Source organism: Ursus maritimus, unplaced genomic scaffold (assembly GCF_017311325.1).
Source record: "Ursus maritimus isolate PB19 unplaced genomic scaffold, ASM1731132v1 scaffold_33, whole genome shotgun sequence".
Classification (NCBI taxonomy): domain Eukaryota; kingdom Metazoa; phylum Chordata; class Mammalia; order Carnivora; family Ursidae; genus Ursus; species Ursus maritimus.
Genome location: NW_024425897.1, coordinates 11,846,369 through 11,869,153, shown reverse-complemented (window position 1 = coordinate 11,869,153; position 22,785 = coordinate 11,846,369). Strand labels below are relative to the sequence as shown.

General features: G+C 49.6%; 1 protein-coding gene across 1 annotated transcript in view; it reads left to right on the top strand.

Annotated features, from left to right (window-relative positions):
- LOC103678338 (small G protein signaling modulator 1) overlaps positions 1-22,785 on the top strand; it is an 87,158-nt gene that overhangs the window by 17,263 nt on the left and 47,110 nt on the right. The window contains exons 3-8 of the mRNA XM_040619776.1: positions 12,476-12,551; positions 15,678-15,840; positions 17,386-17,538; positions 20,482-20,549; positions 20,836-20,981; positions 21,115-21,246. Coding sequence (XP_040475710.1) covers positions 12,476-12,551; positions 15,678-15,840; positions 17,386-17,538; positions 20,482-20,549; positions 20,836-20,981; positions 21,115-21,246 — 738 coding nt within the window. The remainder of the gene's footprint in view (positions 1-12,475; positions 12,552-15,677; positions 15,841-17,385; positions 17,539-20,481; positions 20,550-20,835; positions 20,982-21,114; positions 21,247-22,785) is intronic.

Genomic DNA, 22,785 nt, shown 5'->3' with positions numbered 1-22,785 from the left:
TCCCTAAGCTGAGTACCACCCACCGGTGCTGCATTCCTCCTCCTGCCGCCCACCCCGCCCCCAGATCCATCCCCAGGACGAGGCCTGCAGCCAGCCTTTCCTGGGGATGACCCTTTCTGAGTTTCAGGGTCCACAGCGATAAGCAGACAGCCTCCCCCACTCGGCAGAGTTTGGACTCGAGACAACGTGCATGTACAGTCCGGGTAGCAATAGGAGACAGGTGATTCCCCCAAACTGCGTACGGTAAGGTGAATTTAGTAAAGGCGCTGTTGACCAAGTGGGGGCAGGGTGGGGGCCTAGGATGCAGCACCCTGTGGTTGTAATAGTGGGGAACCAGGAACTGCCAGCTCTCCTAGTCTGACATGGGGGCAGCGAGAGGTGGCCAGAAGGGACTAGCTGTGTGGGGAAGGTCCCGGGAGGGACAGGAGCCGTGACTGCTCAGTCTCTTCCTAAGGATTTTGGGACAGCTGCTTGTTTTCTGGCCTCCCCTCAATCCCCTGCCGGAATCCGAGCATGCATGAGAATCCCTTGGAGCGCTTGATAAGTGGCCTGGAGTTGCTGATTCCTTGGGTCAGCGGCGAGCATCTGTATCTCTAGCCAGTTCCCAGCAGGGGCCGGTGCTGCTGGGCCCTCTGTCAGCAGCTCTGCTCGCCCCGTACCTGTCTTAGCTGGTCCCACCTTTGCCGCACTGGAGTGAAAGCTCTTCCAGGGCAGGACCATCTGGCTCCCTCCCTCATGCTCTGTGCGCTCAGGGTATGGGGGCCTCTTGCCTCCCGCCGAGCTGAGTTCACCGGGGCCGAGCTGAATTCACCGGGGCCGAGCTGAGTTCACCGGGGGCGTGTGAACCGTTTGCAGATTGTCCCTGTTGACTTGTTGCCCAGAGGCCGCCGTGCTGTAGCTTGGCGGTCCCGAGCGGAGGCCATTGTCGAGATGGAGGTCAGCACGCAGGCTTGTTAGGGTGTGCCTTAGGGAGGAACACCCGGGGCAGCAAAGTGAAGCAAGCGGGAGGGAGCCAAGGGAGAAGATGGGCCACAGGGCTTCCGTGGAAGCCCCACAGGGTGTTCCCAGGGAGCCGGGATGGCCCTTCAGAGCTGCCCCCAGCTGGGCAAGGAGGCCAGATCTTTACAGCCCACATGTTCCAGCCCCTGGGTGGGGACCACCCGGGCAGGCAGTGAGGCCTTGGGGGAGGTCTTCCCAGTGGCTGAAGTGATCCCTGTCCCCTAAGGGACTGGTAGCCGAGGGCTCTCCGGCAGCCCTCCTAGCAGCCTCCAGTCCCGAAGGGGTCTGTGGGGCACAGTGTGGCACCTACCACATCATCAGGACCTGTGCGAGGAGCCAGGGAGAGACCAGAGGCCTCCCTCCCTATCCCTGAGTCCTTTGGCCCCTGTGCCCCAAACCGAACATGCTCTCGCTACCCCTCAAGCCCACAGAACCCCCAACGAAGACCCCTGCCCATGGGTTTGCCAACAGCTGGCTTCTGAATCTTCGTTTTGCTGGGCCAGGCCATCCTGCGACACAGAGAGGCAAAAGCCCCCCAGACTCCCTCCTGGCTTGTGCTGAGATGCGGAATAAACGCATCAGTGTCGTTACCCGCCACATGCAGGGGTTAGGGGTCCCCCAGACTTTCTGGAGGGAGGGAGAGGAAAAGCAAGGGATTGTTTTGAGTGCATCTGACCCCTATTTCTGGGGTGGAGTGTGGTGAGTAGAGGCTCTGCTTGGAGTCAGATTGACCAGCATATAAACCTCAGCAGGGTGACCTTGGATTTTTCTGATGACCTTGGCTAGGTAGTAACCAGTAACCTCTGAATTTCAGTTTCCTTGTCTGTAAAGTGGGGGGTAGGGGCCACCTGGGAACCGTGTCGTGGGGATTACATGGGACTTGCCACGTGTCTCGGGTCAGACTGCCGTAGCCAAAGACCACAGATGGAGTGGCCTAAGCAGACATTTGTTTCTTGCAGTTTGGAGGCTGAGAAGTCCAAGGTCAAGGTGCTCACCGATTTGGTTCCCAGTGAGGGCTCTCTTCCTGGCTTGTAGACCACCACCCCTTTTTTATTTTTTTAATTGACATATAATGTATTATTTGTTTCAGAGGTTCAGGTCTGTGATTCATCAGTCTTACACAATCACCACGTTTAGCATAGTGGTGTGCACAGCGTGAGTGAGAGCATTATTACTGTTTTCAGAAACAGGCCATTGGCTGAACATTCTAGAGTAGCATCCAGGGCCTGGGTTTAGATCCCGCTTCCGCCTCCTGTTCACTGTGTGCCCTTGGGCTGGTGGCTTAGTCTCTCTGATCTTCATTCTCGTAAAAATAGAACCAACCCTCAAAAGGCTGTGGAGAGGGTACAGTGAATTAATAATATGTTAGGCCTAGAACTCATTCACTTGTTCATTCGTGCATTCTGTGGCAGGGAAGCGCTCAGTCCAAGGGATGAGGATAGGAGTGGGATGGCGAGGATGCTGATGTGGCTGTGGCCGTCTGTCCTGGCTGCCACGATAGGGAACCGCGCACCAGGGGGCTTGGACAACAGAAATTTCATTTCTCACAGTCTAAGATCATAGTGTCGGCAGCTTTGGTCCGTTCAGAGGCCCACAAAGGAAGGCTGTGTTCTGGGTGTTCCTTGTGGCTGGCCCTCTTCTGCCTGTATGGGGGAGTCTTCGTGTGGTCTTCCCTCTGGAGTGGTCTGTGTTCGGATTTCCTCTTACAAGGACACCAGTGGTACCAGGTGACGGGCCACGCCACTGATCTCATGGTAACATAATTACCTCTGTAAAGATCTTGTCATCGAACAGGTCAATCACATGTTAAGGTACTAGGGGTTACGATCTCAGCCTGTGAGTGGGGGGCAGGGACAGTTCAGCCCATAGCAGTGGAGGAGGTGACAGTCTGTGGGATCTGAGACGTGGGTAGAGGAGGCGTGGCACAAAGGAGGTGAAGGCATCCTGAAAAGTGGGAGCTGAGCGGGCCTTTGAGCCCAGAGGGGTAAACTGAGGCCCCTGAGGGCATCTCCTAGTTGGTAGCACAGCCAGGACGTAAAGCAGAGGGATTTTCCATCCCGGCTTTCTTGTGTGGATGGAACAGATGGGGCCTGGCAGTCTCTGCATTCGCCACGGGGGAGGACATGGACAGGTGGCAGGGCCCCTGTGTCAGAGTGGCTCTGGCAGGCAACAGGCAGATGGCCACCTCCAAGGAGCAGGGGGACATTGGCAGGAGGGCTACAAGCTGCCTACAAGAGGGCTGGCCGCTGGGAAGAGCTGGGGCAGGCCCTGCGTGTGGGGTGGTCAGCCACATTAGCTCTTACCCCACTGCTGTCCCCACTGTGTCCCCACTTGTGTCCCCAAGGCAGGCAGCCTGGGCCAGCCATGTGCTGCCAGGCATTCTCATACGGGATCAGTGAGTCGGGAAAACACTCCCGTGCATCCCTCCTTTATCTCACACTCTTACTGCACGATCCTGTGGACCCCAGAGGGGTGTGGGTTTGCTCCACATTGGGCAGGTCTCTGGCCCCAGCTGCGTGGCCTGCCATTGAACTGAATTCTGGCACAAGCTACCTGGAGTCAGTGTCAGATCCCACAGGTTCGGGGCCCAGTCCTGCAAGCCTGTCCCCCACTTCAGATACAAGTCTCAGATTGTCTCCAAACCCCACACTTTGGGGATTTTTATGGAGGCTTCATGACACAGACATGATCGATAGTTAACTCAATCTCCATCCCTTCCCCGCCCCACCTTCCCTGAGAATGATGGATAGGGCTGAAGGTTCCAAGCTTCTCATCAGGGCTTGGTCTTTTTGGTGACCAGTCCCCACCCTGAAGCGATCAAGGAGCCCACCAGGCATTGCCTCATTAGAACAAAAGACATTTCCTATCACGGAGGAAATTCCAAGGGATTTGGGCATTTGGCGTCAGGAACTGGGGTCAAAGGTCAAATATCAGATCAGAAGATGCTCCTCGTGCTATTACCACTTAGGAAATTACCAGGGTTTTACAAGCTCTGTGCCAGAACCTGGAGGCCGAGACTAATAGGGAACATATTTTTTATTATTTCACTGTCCTTTCACCAAAGGACAAAACCAGCTGTCCACTTGTTCTTGTAAATAAAGTTTTATTGGAACACAGCCACACTCATTCATTTACATATGGCAGCTCTCATGATACAAGGGAGGGAAGTTGAATATTTGAGACAGAGGCCAGATGGCCAGCACGGCCACAGATGCTTACACTGCAGATCTTTACACAAGTTTGCAGACCCCTGCCCTTGTGCTTTCGGGTCTGTAGTTCTGGGTGCCAGGTCTGCCCCTGGAACTTCCTTGTCGTGCTGACTTGCAGAAGTGTCTAAGTCCATTTGGGCTGCTATAACAAAAATACCATAGAGTGGGTGGCTTAAACAACAGACATTTATTTCTCATGGTTCTGGACGCTGGGAAGTCCAAGATCAAAGTGTCTGCTGAGAACCCGCTTCCCGGTTCATAGACGGCTGTCTTTTCTGTGTCCTCACTTGGCAGAAGAGGGAAGGGAGCTCTCTGGGGTCTCTTTCATAGGGGCACTACTCCTGTTCATGACCTCATCACCTCCCACCCCCCCCCATACCATCACACTGGGGATTAGGATTTCAACGTAGGAATTCTGGGGGAACATTAACACTCAGTGCATGGCAAAGCCTGTCCTTCTCCCCAGAGTCTCTGTTCCTTCCTCTGTAAATGGGAGATAATTACCCTGAATTGTTGGAATGAGCCAATGAGGCAAGGCAGGCAGGAGAGCACTTTACAAACTGTGACACTCTTGGGACTTGCTGGTTCTGGGTCTCTGCCTTCCACCTGCTTCTAAACTCGTCCACCTGCTCATCTTCAAGGCACCTCTTCGTCTTTAAGGCAAAGCCCCTTCTTTCCACACCCCCTGCCGGCTGCCCTTGGTGGCAGTTTCTTCTGCAAGATTGATTTTCTTTCTTTTTTTTTTTTATTTATTCATTTTATTTATTTTTTTATTTATTCATTTGACAGAGAGAGAGAGACAGCCAGCAAGAGAGGGAACACAAGCAGGGGGAGTGGGAGAGGAAGAAGCAGGCTCCCAGCAGAGAAGCCTGATGTGGGGCTCGATCCCAGAACGCTGGGATCACGCCCTGGGCTGAAGGCAGACGCTTAATGACTGAGCCACCCAGGCACCCCCGACTTTCTTTCTTTTTAACCTGGTTTTACCTGCATACATGTGTTGGGTGAGCAGAGGAGTGGGGTGCAAGGACCAGATATGACTTGTTCGGGCTGGCTGCAGGTGTCTGCATTATCATTATTAAAATGCTACTGTTTAATGAGCACATACTATGATTCAGGCACTATGTGGAGTGCTCTCTATTGCCTCATATAAATGTTGCCGTGGGCGGTACGCATTCTTCCCACAGATACTGAGTGCCTACAATGTGCCAGGCATTCTTCAGGTCTTGAGACTAGGGCAGTGATTGACATATGTGGAATTCCTGACCTCGCAGATTATAGAAGCCCACGAAGTTGGAGATGCCCAAGACAAAATAAGCACCACGTGTAGTGGGCTAGAGGCAAAAAGCATTATGGAGAGAAATAAGCAGAAAACAGGTACATCGAGTGGGGAGGGGTTGGGTGGGATGAGGCTGGCCATTGTAAAGAGCATGATCAGGGAGGTGGCATTTGAGCACAGAGCTGAACCGTGTTAATTTCCGGGGAGAGAGTGTTCCAGCAAAGGGAACAGCACCTGCAGAGGGCCTCAAGCCGGGTCTGTGCCTGCCAAGTTGGGCAGACCACAAGGAGAAGTGGTGTGGACTGAGTGATGGGGACGGTAGGGGAGGAGGTGGGGAGTTCAGTGGTGGCTCCAAGTCGAGCAGGGCCTTGTGGTCCATGGTGAGGACCGGGGCTGTCCTGAGTGAGATGAGAGCCCTGCGGGGTTCTGAGCAGAGGAGGGAGGTGACCTGACTTACCTTTTCTTTTTTTTTTTAAACTGCAAAATATTCATTTATTTACACTGTATTTTTTTTAAAAGATTTTATTTATGTGTTTGACAGAGATAGAGACAGCCAGCGAGAGAGGGAACACAAGCAGGGGGAGTGGGAGAGGAAGAAGCAGGCTCATAGCGGAGGAGCCTGATGTGGGGCTCGATCCCAGAACGCCGGGATCATGCCCTGAGCTGAAGGCAGACGCTTAACCGCTGTGCCACCCAGGCGCCCCTATTTACACTGTATTAACACATGATCTCCACACTTCTAAAAAGTGTAGTAAAATACACAGAGCATAAAATTTACCTTCTTCATTGTTTTTAAGTTTGGTAGTGTTAAGTAATTCACATTGTCGTGTAGTCAGTCTCTCTCCATCTTACAAAACTACAACTCTGTACCCATTAAACAATAATTCCATTAAGCAAGAATTCCCCAGGCTGTCCTCCTCCCAGCCCCTGGCAAATGCCGTTCCTCTTTCTGTCTCCATGCCCTTGACTGCTCCAGGCATCTCCTATAAGGCTGCGTCTCTTTGGGGCTGGCTTGCTTCCCTCAGCACGATGGGCTCAAGGTTCCTCCATGTTGGAGCAGGTGTCTGAATGCCCTTCCTTTGTAAGGCTGAATTACACTCCCTCGAATGTGCCCTCCCCATCTTGTTCAGCCGTTCATCCATCGATGGCCCAATGGGTTGTTTCCACCTTTAGCCACTGTGGATAATGCTGTCGTGAACGCGGGTGTGCACATCTCTCTCTGATACTCTGCTTTCAGTTTTTTGGGGGTGTAGACCCAGAAGCAGAATTGCTGGATCCCATGGTAATGTTCTGTTTAATTTTTTCAGCAACCCCCATACTATTTTCCTTGGGAACTGCCCGATTTTGCATTCTGCTAGCAATGCACAGGGGTTCCCGTTTCTCCATATTCCTACCCACACTTCTTATTTTCTGTTGTGCATAGCAGCCCTCCTCACAGGTGTGAGGTGGTATCTCACAGTGGTTTTGATTTGCACTTCCCTGGTGACGAGTGGTGTCGAGCATCCTCTCGTGTGCCGGGTGGCCATCCGTAGATCTTGTCTGGAGGACGTATCTATTAAAGCCCTTTGCCCATTTTGGAATCAGGTTGTTTTTTGTTGTTGGGCTGTTAGGAATTCATCATCTATCTAGACGTTAGCTCCTTATCAGATACACGATTTGCAAATATTTTCTCCCATTGCATGGCTTGCCTTTTTCACTGTTTATCGTGTCCCTCGATGTACAGAAGTTTTTTTACTTTGATGTAGTTTGGTTTATTTCATGTTCACTCTGCTGCCTGTACTTTTGGTGTCACAGCCAAGAAATCATTGCCAAACCCAGCGTCATGGCGTTTCTCTGCTGTGTTTCCTTTGAGGAGTCCTATGGTGTTTGCTCTTCTGTTTAGGTCTTTGATCCATTTTGAGTTGGTTTTTGCGTGTGGAACAGTGAGGGTCTCCCTTCATTCTTTGCATGCGGAGATCCGTTTTCCCAAGAGCACTTGTGGGAAAGACTGTCCTTTCTCCCCATTGAATGGTCTTGGCACCCGTGTCAAAATCATTTCACATATACTGAGAGACGTGAGGGTTTATTTCTGGGCTCTCTATTCTTTTCCACTTGTCTTTATGCCAGTATCTCAGTGTTTTGATTACCATAGTTTTCTAATAAGGTTTGAAGTCAGGAAGTGTGAGACCTCCAGCTTGGTTCTTCCTTTTCAAGATCGCTTTGCTTCTTCATGGTCCCATGAGATTCCATGCGAATTTTAGGATAGATTTTCTTTTTTTCTGCAAAAAAAAACCCCACCCAGAAACAACAATAAGGGCAACAAAATGCCATTGGGATTTTTGTGGGGATTACATGACATCTATAGATTGCTTTGAGTTTTATTGACAATGATAATGAGTCTTTTGATCTCTGAACACGTGGGAGGTCTTTCCATTTACTTGCCTCTTTGCAAGGTTCTCTCAGCAGGTCTATTAGAGCTTTCAACAGCCAGGTCTTTCACTTCCTTGGTTAAAGTTTATTCCTAAGTATTTCATTCTTTTTGACTCTATTGTAAATGGAATGTTGATCTTCTTTTTTGATTGCTCCTCGTCAGTGTTTAGAAATATGGGTTATTTTCACAGGTTGATTTTGTGTCCTGCAACTTTGCTAAATGGATTTATGACCACCAACAGTTTTCTTGTGGAGTCTTTGGGGTTTTCTGGGCATAAGATCATGCTGTCTGCCAACCGAGATCATTTTACTTCTTTCTCTCTGATTTGCATAGCTTTGATTTCTTTTTCTTGCCCTCATTCATCCGGCTAGAACTTCCAGTGATAAAAGAGGTGGGAGCAGTCTTCTTTGTCTTTCTCGTTCTTGACTTTGCAGGGAAAGCTTTCAGCCTCCCACCATTGCAAGGGACGGTAGCTGTATTACGTTGAGGTCGTTTCTTTCTATTCTTAGTTTAGTGAGTGTTTTCTGAGGAAAGGGTGTCGAATTGTGTTAGATGCTTTTTCTGCATCAACCGAGATGCTCTTGTGGTATTTTTTTCGCTTCGTTATGTTAATGTGGTGTATTACATCGGTTGGTTTTTGTGTCTTGAACCATCCCTGCATTTTAGCAATAAATCTTAACTTGGTCAAGGAGTGCTGTCCTTTCTAGATATTGCCAAATTCTGTTTGCTAGTATTTTGTTGTGGATTTTGACATCAACATTCATGGGAAACATTCGTTTGTAGTTTTTTCTGTAGTATCTTTCCTGGCTTTGGCTTCAAAGTAATGTTGTCCTCATACAACGAAAGTATTCCTGCTTCTTAAATTTTTTTTTTTTTTTTGGAAGAGTTTGAGGAGGATGGATGTTAATTCTGATTTTAGTTACTCGAATCTTCTCTCTTTTTTTCTTAGTCAATCTGGCTTAAAGGTTTGTCAGTTCTGCTGATCTTTTTTTTTTTAAGATATTTTATTTTTTATTTGAGAGAGAGAGAGATCACGAGCAATGGGGAAAGGTAGAGGGAGAAGCAGACGCCCCACTGAGTGGGGAGCTGGATGCGGGACTTGATCCCAGGATCCTGGGATCATGACCTGAGCTGAAGGCAGACGCTTAACCAACTGAGCCACCCAGGCATCCAGTTCTGCTGATCTTTTTGAAGAATCCACTCTTGGTTTTCTTAAAATTTCCCATGGTATTTCTGTTTTCTATTTTGTTATTTCTGTTCCTGCTAGCTTTGGGTTTAGTTTGTTGTTCTTTTATAGTTCCTCCAGGGGTAAAGTTAGATTGTTGATTTCAGATCTTTCCCATTCTCTTAACATCAGCACTTCCAGCTATAAATTTCCCTCCTATCACTGTTTTCTTTGCACCCCATGGATTTTGGTATGTTGCGTGTTCATTTCCATTTGTCTCACGATATTTGCGAATTTCTCTTGTGAATTCTTCTTTGACCCATTGGTTGTTTAACAGTGTGTGGCTTAATTTCCACTCACAGGGTTGGTTTCTAGTTTCAGCCATCCTGATCAGAAAAGATACCTCGTATGATTTCAGCCTTTGAAGATTTGTTAAGACTTGTTTTGTGCCCTCTCTGTAATATGTCCTGTCCTGTATGTGCACTTGAGAAAAATGTGTTTTCTGCTCTTGTTGGGTGGAGCGTATCGTATGTCTCTTAGGTCCAGTTAGTCTATAATGTTGTTCAGGTTCTCCGTATCCTTATTGATCCTCTGTCTGGTTTTTCTGTTGACTTACCTTTTAACAAGATCCTTCTGGTCGTGTTAAGATGTCTCTCAGGAGGTGGAGGCAGGGAGACAAGTCAGAGGTTGCAATGTCAATCCAGGAGGGACATGACTTGGATTAAGGCCACTGGGACCGGAGAGGTACTGATGGAGAGGATGAGAAATGGTCAGGCTCCAGGTTGGCAGAGGTAATAGATTTTATTGACTCTGGGAGTTGGTACTTGGTAAAGGAATTTGCCTAAAGTCCTACCTCTAGTAAGTGGTTGGGCTGGGATTTGAACCCAGGCCTGTCTGGCCCCCGATTCTTAGCTCTTAATAAACCACTGTGCTTTTCCAAAAGCACTCCTGACCCAGCTGCCTGGAATCCCCCCCTCCTTCAGTACCCAAGGGACATCCAGGTCTGGGTGCTTGGCAAGCCCCCCCGGCAGGTTCTCAGACACTAGGTTGTAGGCCGGCATCACTGTATCCTGCCTCAGGGGAGCAAAGGAAAGTAGGAGGCAGGTACCTGGGGAGAGGCAGAGGTGGGGAAATGCTCTGACACCGTGCGGGCTTAATGGCACGTTGCAGAAGCACTCAGCCCCTGGAATCTGACAAACCTGGGTCTAAGCCTTGACTCTCCTTCCCACCAGCTGTTGGACCCCAGGCAGATGACACCACCTCTCTGTGCCTCTCTTTGCTCCCTTGACAAACAGGGGGGATGTTAATGCTACTACTCTCTATTTACCCACAAATAGGGTGACAAGAAACTGGTTTTTTTTTTTTTAAGCTAAACTATTCTTCCAACGCAGAAGCCAGTCACGATATTTCAAGCTGTTTGTTCTTCAAACCGAATTTTGCTGAGCCCCTATGCTGTACCCGAGCCTTGGCTATCAGGCGGAGTGCTCTCCCTCACGAGGTCCCCAGCCTGGCAGGGAGGATGAGATCCATGTCAGTCTGATGGGTGTTAGCAAAGCCAGTATGGGAGCCCTGAAAGCAGGAGAGTTTATTCTCCTGAACAGGCAGTATTCCAGCCGCGGCCAGGATAACAGTAAAAAGAGGCCGGGTGAGGTTTCAGGCAGGGTGATGTGTGCGCACCCTAACATTTATGCAGACACCCTCTGCTCCGGGCTCCGAGCTCAGCACACAGTGTGCGTGACCTTGTCCAGTCTTCCCATAGCCCCTGGAGGCAGGTGCTATTCCTCTACGCCCTTTACCCAATGAGGAAACTAAAGTTCAGAGAGGTGATGCGATTTGCCTAAGGGAACACAGCTAGAAGCGAAAGGGGCCAGGTTATGGCAGCTGGCGCAGAGATCGAAGAAACTGGTAAAAGTCAATGGTCCAGCTCTTGCTTCCTAGCCGTGTGGCCTTGAGTAGGCCTGTTTGCCTCCCTGAGCCTCAGTTTCCACACCTGTGAATAGGACCCGTTCCACGGGTTTGGCTGGCTGGATATTTTTCAGCCTTAGAAATGCAGCCGGCAAAGCCCAGCCTGGGGGCTGCTGAGCTCTGAGGTCAGCAGCTGCTCACGGGGAGAGTGCTGACTTGGTTGTGTGAGGCGGACACCGCCATCTGTTTCCCGCAGAGTGGGACCTGCGATGCTCTGAGTTCTGTCTTCCCCTCCAGGAGGCAGCCAGAAGGAAGGGAGAGAGGGGCATGGAGAGCCTCAGATTGCTCTTCGACGGGGCCATTGATGAGCTGGCCTGGCTGAGGCCGAGGCTGAGTGGGCCACGGGGCAGCCAGGAAGCCCACGGTGGGGGGGAGGGGTGGATTCAGAACTGCTCCTGTCACCTCCACGTCACAGCCCTGGGGATGTGGAGCTGGGACCGGCATTGGAGGTCATCTCTCCTGACCTCCTCAACCTCAAGGTGGGGAAATTGAGGGCCTAGAGAGGAGAAATGCTTTGCTAAAGCCCCATAGTGATTCCAGGCAAGTGGGGCCCAGAATCCAGCAAAGCAGAAGGGTGTTCAGGCCACCAGAGGGTCCCCTCTGTGAGCAGAGGCACAGCTGCCCTTTCGGCACTGGGTCCCCCCTGCCTGGCACCTCAATGGGGCTCAGAAAAGGTTTGTTGAGCGTGTGGGGTTGGTAAGAAAAGCACACACCTGGGGAGTCAGACTCAACCTGAAATTCTGTCTCCACTCTGGGCCAGCTCTACTTCTCTAGGCAAGTAGCTTCACCTCGATAAGCCTCAGTTTCCCAAAACGAGATCACAAACCAGGTGGTGGGTGCCTGAACAGCGATTTGAACCCAGGTCTGCCAGCTTCCGGGGCTGATCTGTCAACTACACCTTTCTGATTCTTTTATATGCTTGTTTCCTCCCTCCCTCCCTCCAGAAAATATTTATTGAGCACCTGCTATGCACCAGGCACTGTTCTAGTCTCCTTGCATACAACAGTGACCAAGGCAGATGAGGCCCTGCCCCCAGGGAATTTATATCCTAGAGCAGGGAGACAGTAAGAAATGCCCAGGACAGGAATAGTGTTAAGTATCCGTAAGGAGCTATAACGAGATGTGGATAGAGTCTTGGGGGGTGGGGGAAGGGCTGTTTCAGATAATGGGGTCCAGGAAGGAGATGACATTTCGTGTGACACCTGAAAAGAACCCCCCCACCCCATGCAGAGCACCTGAAAAAATAATTCCGTAAGATGAGAGGTGTGGAGCTCTGACAGGCCACGGTCCTCAGACTTAGAGAAGACACGGTGAGCAGGGTTTGGAGGGAAAGCAGTTATCAAAACACCCTGGACGGCCTGAGAAGGCCCAGAGGGGCGACACAGCCCTCTGGGGTGGCTGCACCCCAGGTCGCATTTGGGTCTCCCCTTCCAGCTGCCTCTGCTTTCCAGGTGAAGCAGATCATGGAGGAGGCCGTCACGCGGAAGTTTGTCCACGAGGACAGCAGCCACATCATCTCCTTCTGTGGTGAGTCCATGCCCCATGTGGCCTTGAAAGTGGCTTCTTTCTTCGTGGGCTGCCTCGGGGGAGTGGCATCTTGGCGAGCAAGTGTTCTCACGCTGCTTTTTTGCTTTGTGACTCCAAAGTTATTTTCGGATTCCCGGGAGGCTCCATTAGGGAATTTGGAAATGCAGAAAAGTCTAGAGAAGAAGTGAAGAATGGCCTCTGTACCCCACGAGGAGTTAGTCACTGCTCACGCTGGAGGGACTGACTGCCTTCCCCGCCCGTGGGCTCAGTGCATGGCGACCCACACCACTAGTGATGCTGGTCTTGCATCTGACGAATGGGCCCCACACCCTTTCCTCGCCCTTCCTGCGGCTGTTGCCAAATAAAGGGAGAGGATGGACGGGCTTTAAAAATATAGGGAATCAGGAGCCATTGACCCGTCCTGAGGGATCACGTCCAGCTGGCTCAGCAAAGGAGGCAGGCCCGGGGCTCGGAGCATGACTCAGACTACTCTCTTTGAACCAGCTATGCTCACAAAGGTTCCAGAAATAACCATGCTGCCAGGTTCTGACTGTATTTCCACTGTGGCTATAGACCCAGGTTTTGCGTATCCCCAAAGTCAGGATTCAGCTTCTAATCAATGTGTACGTATAAGTGGGGGTGTATCTTTCTCCCTGAAAACCTTTTTATTTCACGACGAGTGTCTTGGGAGGAAGGACACGCTGTAACTCCCCTCTCACGGTCTTGGCCTCCTGGAGAGGCCCGAGCGAGGAGACCTGGCCGGCCCTTCAGCTTCACCCCGACGGCTGGGCGCCCCACCCATGGGGGAATACACCGAGACCTGGGAGCCCGCTGACGTCAGTTCAGCCCCCTTGCAGCCAGGCAGACCTGGGTTCAAATCCCTTCTCTGCCACTTGTTTGTTGGGTGACCTTGGCAACATTTTTTTATATTTTTTTAATTTAATGAGACATGTTTGTTTAAATTACATTTATATGTATGTTTGTATACTTGCATATGTATGTATATATGTAGGAATGTGTATATATATACTTACATGTATATGTATGTGTATAAATGTATATATACACACATAAATGTGAATATGGGAATATGTTTGTTTTTTTTTCTCTTGGACATCTTTATTTGCAAAGAAAATAACGGGCATGCCCATTTCAGAATGTGCGACCATACCTACCCGTTAAAGACTTAGAGGAATAGAAAGTGATAAAAATCATGATAATTGTCGAACTTCAACCACAGTGTTGGGATGAGAAGTAGTGTGATGGCACTGAATAAGGCCTGCAGGGTCTCCCTGAGGTGTCTCCGATCCATTGTTCCTTATGAGCCATTGTCGGAGAAGAATCAACCAAGTCTCCAAAGCCTGGATAGTTAATTAACTTGTTGCAGTATAGACAAATGAAAAGTGTTGTGCGTGTAAGCAAAAATGAGGGTGTTAAAGAGATGCTTAAAATACCCAGAGTATTTTAAGCTCGTAGGCAGATTAGGCAATAGGGTGGACATTCATTCAAAGCCAAATAATTGCTGGGATGCCTGGCTGGCTCAGTCAGTAGAGCACACGACTCTTAATCGTGGGCTTGTGAGTTCAAGCCCCACGTTGGGCATGGAGCCTACCTTAAAAAAAAATTTAATAAGGAAAAAAGTAATTGCTGACAACAACAACAAAAATACCCCTAGACAAGTAATTGAACCAAAACTTCTCAGAATTTCTCTTTGCTCACAACATGACGCCAGCCAGACTCTTCACCCTCGGACTGCTGGCGTTTTCCTTGTGTGGAGTAACAGCAGCTAGCACAGTCACTTGATGGGGTTTTTCCACCGGGATTAGGTAAGGTAAACCTCAACACCGGTCTGACACCTGGTCGATGCCCTATAAGAAGTAACTCTTACAATAGACTCGCTTTTCCCATCAACGTTGATTGTACTCCTATTACATACCAGAGTGAGCTGGCAGTCTGCTGTGTAAGACAGAAGGTAGGAAGGTACTTAATAGAGGACTTCTCAAAGTACCAGAAAGAAGATTGGGGCCATCAGAATGGCCTACACTGTGACTGTTTCCCAGGAGGGAACACTGAGGCCCAGAGAGGGAAAGCAATTTGCCTGAGGTCACACAGCAAGTTAGTGGTAGAGCCCAGGCTAACACCCAGGGGAAACGCAGACACCAGAAGGTGATGACTAAATCCTCTCCAAATCTGTCATGGAGGCACAAGTGTTGTGAGCACACCTTGGGCTCAGGCCTGGGTTTGAATCCCAGCTCTGTCACTCATTTGCTGGGTGACCCGGGGCAATTCAGTTCACCTCTTAGAGACTCAGTTTTCACATCTGAAAAATGGGGACGGCTTTTTTTTTCTTCCTTGGCTGTAGCAGAGATAGAACGAGATCTATAATGTTGGCTCTTCCTGGGATCACAGTAATGACGTTGATGTGATTCCTTAACCCAGACAAAGCTCGAGAGTCCTGGGGTCCAGTCCCTCCTCCCTCACTGGCAGGAACAATAACTAATGTTTCTAAAGCACGTACTATGTGCCAGACTTTACACGAAGTGCTTTCCATGCATTTTTTGCACCACATTCTTTTTTTTTTTTTTTTAGATTTTATTTATTTATTTGAGAGAGGGAGAGAGAACACAGAGGGAGAGTGAGAGGAAGAAGTAGACTTCCCACTGAGTAGAGAGCCCTACGTGGGGCTCAATCCCAGGACCCCGGGATCACAGCCTGAGTCGAAGGCAGATGCTTCACTGACTGAGCCACGTAGGTGCCCCTTTCCACCTCATTCTAGCAGCAACCTTTTAAGACATGTGTTCATACTATCCCCATTTCACAGATGAGGAAACTGAAACACAGGGAGGGGAAGTAGTTGCCCAAGGTTACATGACTGCTTAGTGTCTGGGAGAGGACGTGAACAGTCTGACCTTGGGCAGCGAGCATAGGTTAACTGCTCAGCTCTCCTGGTCCCTTTTTGAGGGAGTGGGAGGTAGGGAGGCATATGTGCTTTTCCCTGTGATGCTTTCACAAATTTTGTGATTTGGGACCCGCAGTTCTCCAAGGCAGCTCTGTGTGGCTGGAGTTCTGAGCTGGGTGCAGGGGAGCGTGGGCAGGGCCTGCTGACTGACCACTGTGTCCCTGCAGCGGCTGTGGAGGCCTGCGTCCTGCATGGGCTGCGGCGGCGGGCGGCTGGCTTTCTGCGCAGCAACAAGATTGCAGCTCTCTTCATGAAAGTGGGCAAGAACTTCCCGCCGGCTGAGGAGCTGAGCCGCAAGGTGCAGGACCTGGAGCAGCTGATCGAGAGCGCGTGAGTGCAGAGCATGGGCAGGGCACACCCACAGAGGACAGTCCGTGTTCCTCCCTGAGCTTTGCAAGAACCCGCTCCTCCTGGCACTCTCTCCAGTCTCTTCCCTGCTCCCCAAACCTGCCAGACTCTTTCCTACCCCAGGACCTTTGCACATGCTGTACCTATCACCTGGTTCACACACCTCATCTTCCATGGCTAGTTCCTTGTCATCATTCAGGCCTTCCCCCAGTTAAGGGTAAATTCCAACCCTCACCCCATTTCTCTTTTAGATCATCAGTTTACTTCCCTGTGTTATCACCACCTGTAATTACTACTTCATTTGTTTACTTATATTTCGTCTATCTCCCTCACTGGACTCTGAGCTCCATGAGAACAGACAATTAAAATCTGTTATTCCCCATTATGTCCCCAGTGCCTGGACAGTGCCCAGCACCTGGTAAATGCTCAAGAAATGATGTTGAATGAGTAAGTGCCTCTTGGGAGCCAGACCCTATTCTGAATGCAGGAAGACCACAGTTTAATGAAGCCAATATGGTCTCTATCTGTGTGGACCGGGTGTGACTTTGAGGCAACCATTGAAGGGGAGCAGTGGCTTCACTCACACACCTTAAGGGCTGATTGAGTTTCCTGGGGGGAGGCTCATGGCCTGAGTGTGTGTACATGAGCCCCTTCCACCAGAGTCACCCTAGAGTCCTGACTGTACAGCCAAAGCCTCAATCTGAGGCCAGCGCAGGGATGTCAGATAGGGTTCGGCTCCAGTTCTGCTAGAGGCTGCCCGAAGGACCTCATTGTGAAAGACTCTGGAGCTGCTGTTGGGTTTCATGGGAAAGAATGCGTGGATTGATTAGCCATGTCTGTTCCAGGCAGGAGAAGGGAGAGAGAGGCACACGTGCTGTGTTTGCCTTCTCTGCCATGGGTGATCACTCCACTGCACTGGACGGGAAATGGCCCTTGCCTTGCCTTTCAGGCCATGCCAGCCCAGAGCTGCTGGCCAGAACTGCGTGACAGGCCGGGCTGTGGCTTTGGCATTGCCAGCTCCCATTTGGAATCTGACTCCTCGGCCACATGGTCTTCAGGTGCCTTCCAGTCCATCTGCTAAATACCCAGGTCTTTGCTGATAACTTCGTAAAGGGATGGATTTTCATGGGACTTCCATAATATCGGGAGTGGCTTTCTATGGAGGAATTAGAGATATCCTTGCCAGGTGGTAAGAGAGAGCCACTCATTCATTCATGCAGTTGCTCATCCAAGGCAGAAAGAAGGGGGAGAGAGAACGAGAGAGGGAGAGAGAGGAAGAGAAGAGAAATACCATTATGAGAATCTGGCTTGCCCATCAACAGCTTATGGAAGTGTCTGTTTCACTGCATCTTCACACTCACTCGGTATTATGATTTTTTCAACTCTTTACCCACTTGCCAGGAGCTCTTGTTTTAGTTGCCATTCCTTCATTTCCTAGAGAGGTTGGGTATTTTGCCGTTTGCATACTGGTCCTGTTGGATTTCCTCTTTTGTGAATATTCATTCTCTTTCTTTACTGGTCTTAAAGGCGAAACCAGATCCAGGGCCTCCAGGAGAATGTGCGGAAGCTGCCGAAGCTGCCCAACCTGTCCCCACTCGCCATCAAGCACCTGTGGATTCGCACTGCCTTGTTTGAGAAGGTGCTGGACAAAATTGTGCATTACCTGGTGGAAAACAGCAGGTGAGCGGAAGAGACTAGACGCCTGGGTGTGCTCTGCCGCCACCTGCTGGCCCTCATGGGAATTGCAACCTATTGCACAAAGCAGCTTTCTTTTCTCCCCCTTGATATGCACCTGAGTTGAAAGAGATTAAATAAAGGCCTTCTGGAAGTTTGCCTCTGAATTAGCCTGGTTTAGAACCTTGGGACAATTCAGGTGCTTGCTGGCAATGCAGAATCTTCAGATTTGCAGTGGGTGTAGGATCTTGCAATCTTAGGCATCTTTCTTCCCCCATGAATTAAGCCTACTGTCTCCTTGCGAAGTGTGGCCCTAGAGGGGTCATTTAGCTCTTCTGTCTCTGCTCTCATTTGGTAAATGGGACAGGGATTGCTGCCATTCTGGAGAAGAAGTGAGAAGGGGCGTTAGTGAGTACACAGCATTTTAGAAATAATGAAACCTTTTTATATTTTCTTTTCTAGCCCAGATAAACCTGGTATAAAGGTTTTATAGTGTGAGCCCTCTTGGCAAGCATTTACCCATTCATTCATTCATTCATTTATCCTGTAAACATTTAATGAGCGCCTACCATGTGCCAGGCACTAACCTAGGTGTTGGGGATACATTGATCTCAACTGTCATGTTCAAAACTTTGATGTTATGCTAAGAGCATGGGGGAGCCAGGAAGAATGAAGAGACTCTTTGTGGCCAGTATTCCTTTCCAGCCAGAGAGAGAGAGGGAAAGAAGGAGGGAGAGAGGGAGAATATGAGGGAAATATCTGAGAATCTCCTCATCTCTTGGTGTACGAAAGTGTCTGTTTAACCACATCTTCACATGCAATGGGTATTATGATTATCTTTTATTCTTTGCCTGTTTGCTAGGAAAATATGCATGAAAGTATAGAGCAAAGTGCTTTTTCTCATGAACCTCGTATTGTGGCAGGGAAAACAGGTAACTAGTACTATATATGGGATATATATGATGACTATTCCAAGTCAGGTGGGTGGTGTTTAATCTCCTCTGGATGGTCAGGGCAAGTGTCCTGGAAGACATGGCAGTTAAGCTTCTGTTTGAAGGGCATGGAGACATTAGCCACGTAAAGGGTGTGTGGGGAAAAGAGTGTTCCCAGCAGGGGGAACAGCAGGTGCCAAGGCCAGGAGGCAGGAGAGGAGCTGGAAGAAATCCAGGCCCTGGAGTCCAATGAATCTCTTCACCTTCTAGTAAATTGTGACATATCTCTGCCCTGTGCCCTAGCATGCGTTCAGGGCCTCTGTAGATATTGCCTTTGGCATATGACCTTGTGTTTTCTGCTGAATAAGCTGGTCAAAAGGAATTAACGATTTATTTCAGCAATAATGCCAACCCCTTTCTCCATTAAGCTTCTAATTTTTTTAGATTGACACAGAAGTTGTAACATTAGTACAGAGAGTCTCCTCTACCCTCAGTGATAACATCCTCCATAACCATAGTACAAGGATCAAAACAGGAGATTGCCGTTGGTAAAATACTGTTAACTGAACAACAAACTTTATTTGGATTTCACTAGTTTTTACATACACTCATTTTTTTTTCTATAGTTCTATGGAATTTTAACGCACGTATAGCTTTGTGTAACCGACACCACAGTCAGGACACAAAGCTGTTCCAGAACCCTGTCACCCCAGAGTTGCTCCCTGGGACTACCCTTGATGGTCACATCTTGCTCCCAATCCTACCTGCTATTTTTAAAGGCCGTATTCCCAAGGTTTATGCTCAGGTAACTCTGCTGGCCTTGGGAATAGAAACTGAGTGGCAGAGTGGAACGTGACTTGAAGCCTTATCTTCAGATCTGAAACCAGAACGTATAAACTTGCTGCTGAGCATGTCCAAGGCATGCCAGTTCCACTTTAGCCAATATTCTGGTGGATAGAGGATTCCTCTGGGGCAAAATGACAATGATGTTGCAACCGCTTCGCGAGAACTTGCCGGTGGCAGAGTCTGTGCTGTCGCTGTACAAGCAGGTGAGCATTTAATCCTCCCAACAGCCTGGGCAGGTGGGTTTTGTCATTCTTCCCATTTTACAGCCAAGGACACTGAAGCTCAGAGAAGGTAGTCACCTGCCCAGGGACACACAGTGAGGGTAGGAATGGTCGAGCCAGGTGCCTACTCAGTCTTTCTCCCTCCCGATCCTGTGTTCTGCATCCCCCTGCTGTAGGTTGGGAAGAGCCAGGCTGGCTGGGTGTAGCCTACGTGCACCTGCTGTGCGGCCTCCAACAGGTCACTTCCCTTCTCTGAGCCTGAGATCCCTCAGGAGGATGGGACAAGGTCTTTTCCAACTCTAGAATTCTGTTTCTAGATTGTGTGAGTTGGCAAAGAACTAGAAGCCACTACACGACAGCTCAAACAAAGAAATAAAAAGCAAAAACAGCACAAACGTCGTATTGCCCGCATCACGGGTTATTTTAAAGAGCCAGAAGCCAGGGGGCGCTCTTGCGCACATCAGGCCAGCGTCATCCAGATTAGCTGTCTGGGCAGGAAGTCCTATTAATACAGCTTTTCTGTGCACACCACAGCCAAAAAGCATCTTGTTGCCTCAGTAACATTAGAAGGGCAGACAACATCCGAGCCCCTAAGCGATTTGCCGTCTGAAATGGAAAATGCAGTAGAAGTAGATAGAACCAGCCAGGAGCTGCTTTCTACTTATTTTTCCTGTTAACTCTCATTCTGGCTGTGTCATAGCCATGTATCAAGCAGTGAAGTGCCAAGCACGATGCTAAGTGCCTCACATCTGTCGTCTCTCTCAAAAGTCCTTGCAACAGCCCTAGGAGATCTATTTTTATCACACCCATTTTACAGATGGGGCATCTGAGGCTCAGAGAGGTAACAAGAGGGAGACCAAACACAGTCGGCTCTTAACCACCAAGTCGGAGTCAATTGCGTGCCCTCCGCTGGTCGCCATCCAAACCTGCCTGTCCTTTTCTCTCACTAGTAAGTACTATGAGAAGGAAGCCCTCCTGATGGACCCGGTGGACGGCCCCATCCTTGCGTCTTTGTTGGGTAAGTGGTCCAGTGCTCTGAGCTTCCTCTGGATCTCTGGGCTCCGCTCACTGGTGCATCCAAAGGGCCTCTCTCTTCTCCTTCCAGCCTCCTCCATCACAACATACCAGTTCCCTGGCTCTGGCCCCCCGGGGTCTGGTGCTGGCCTCTCCTTAGGAGGACCCTGGGGCGTACTCACCGGCTGGAGGGGAGAAGCGGTGAAATCTGTGGCCCATCGGGGTTGGGGGGTAGACAAGAGGGTGGACTGTCCAGGGCTCTGGATTGCCAGCCCCCGTATGCCCCACAGTGGGGCCCTGTGCCCTGGAGTACACCAAGATGAAGACCGCGGATCACTTCTGGACGGACCCCTCGGCGGACGAGCTCGTGCAGAGACACCGCATCCACAGCTCGCACCTGCGGCAGGACTCACCTACCAAGCGCCCGGCCCTCTGTGTGAGTAGGGGTGGGCTGCGGGGCCCTGGGAGGGAGTTGGGCTGGGTTCCAGACTCGGTGTGGAGATGGGGAACGCAGTAGGACCCTGAGGATCAGTCCAGGCCTCATCCTCCACCTCCTCGCACACTGCCAGATCCAGAAGAGGCATTCGAGCGGCAGCATGGACGACCGACCATCCCTTTCTGCCCGTGACTACGTAGAGTCCCTGCATCAGAACTCCCGGGCCACGCTGCTCTACGGCAAGAACAACGTTCTGGTTCAGCCGGTGAGAGATATCTCGGGCCCAGATCTTCCACAGGGCTGTCTGTTTTCAGGGTATAGAGGAGGACTTCCCTCTGGCTCCAGTTGCGCATTCATTCATCCAACGCCCACCTGTATAGCCGTCTCTTCATTCATCTGCCAGTCCTCCATCCATCCATCCATTTGACAACATGTCCTTCTATCCATCCATCCAACTATCCATCCATCCTCTTCATATCCATCCATTCAATCATTCATCCATCTATCCATCCATCTACCCATCTTTACATCCGTCCATCAACCCATCTTTACCTCTGTCTGTCCTTCCATCTGTCTTTATATCCATCCATTCATCCATCCATCCACCCAACTATTCCATCCATCCGTCTTTACATCTACCCATTTAGTCATTCATCCGTGCATTCATCCATCCACGTACCCACATACCTGTCTCTTCATTCATCTGCCAGTCCTCCATCTCTCCATCCGTTCGTCCATATGACAGCATTTCCTTCTATCCATCCATCCATCTTTATATGCATCTATTCAGTCATCCATCCATCCATCTACTCATCTTTACTTCCTTCCATCCATCTACCAATCCATCATCCCTCTGTCCATCTACACATCTTTACATCCATCCATCCATCCATCCATCCATCCATCCATCCATCCATCTTTATATCCATCCATTCAGTCATTCATCCATCCACCTACCCACGTATTTATCTCTTCATTCATCTGCCAGTACTCCATCTTTCCATCCGTTCATCCATATGACAACATTTCCTTCTATCTACCCATCCATCCAGCCATGCATTTATCTACCCATCTTTATATCCATCCATCCATCTTTATATCCATCCAGTCATCTATCCATCTCTCCATCCATCTACCCATCTTTACATCTGTCTGTTCATCCATCCATCTTTATATCCATCCATCCATCTTTATATCCATCCAGTCATCTATCCATCTCTCCATCCATCTACCCATCTTCACATGTCTGTCCATCCACACACCCATCTTTACGTGCATCCGCCCATTCATCCATCTATCTGTTTGTCCATTTATCTTCCAGTCCATCTCTCCGCCCACGGGAACACGTAATTGACACTCATTAGTTAAGATAGTCCTAAAACTTCTTCACATTTTAGGGTTTAATCTTCGTATCACTTTTTGACTTAGAGACATCACTGTCTATATTTTTCCCCCAAATATTGTTTTCTGTTCCATCAAAAAAAGGGGCCAACAAGCTATATAGCTCACGGGCCAAATGCAGGGCTCCACCTGTTTTTGCAAATAAAGCTTTATTGTAACAGCCATGCCCATGACATATCGTGTATGGCTGCTTCCAGGCTGTAATGACGAGATGACTGGTTGCAACAGAGCCTGTATGGCTCACAGAGCCAAAATGTTTCCCTGTCTGGCCCTTTGTAGAAAGTTTGCTGACCTCTGATCAAGAGTGTCGGAGGTGCAGTATTCCTTGCAAATGTGTGCACTTGGTTGTGGCTTTGCAAGACAGTCTGGAATTGTGGACATCTGTGCAGCAGTGAATGGTGTG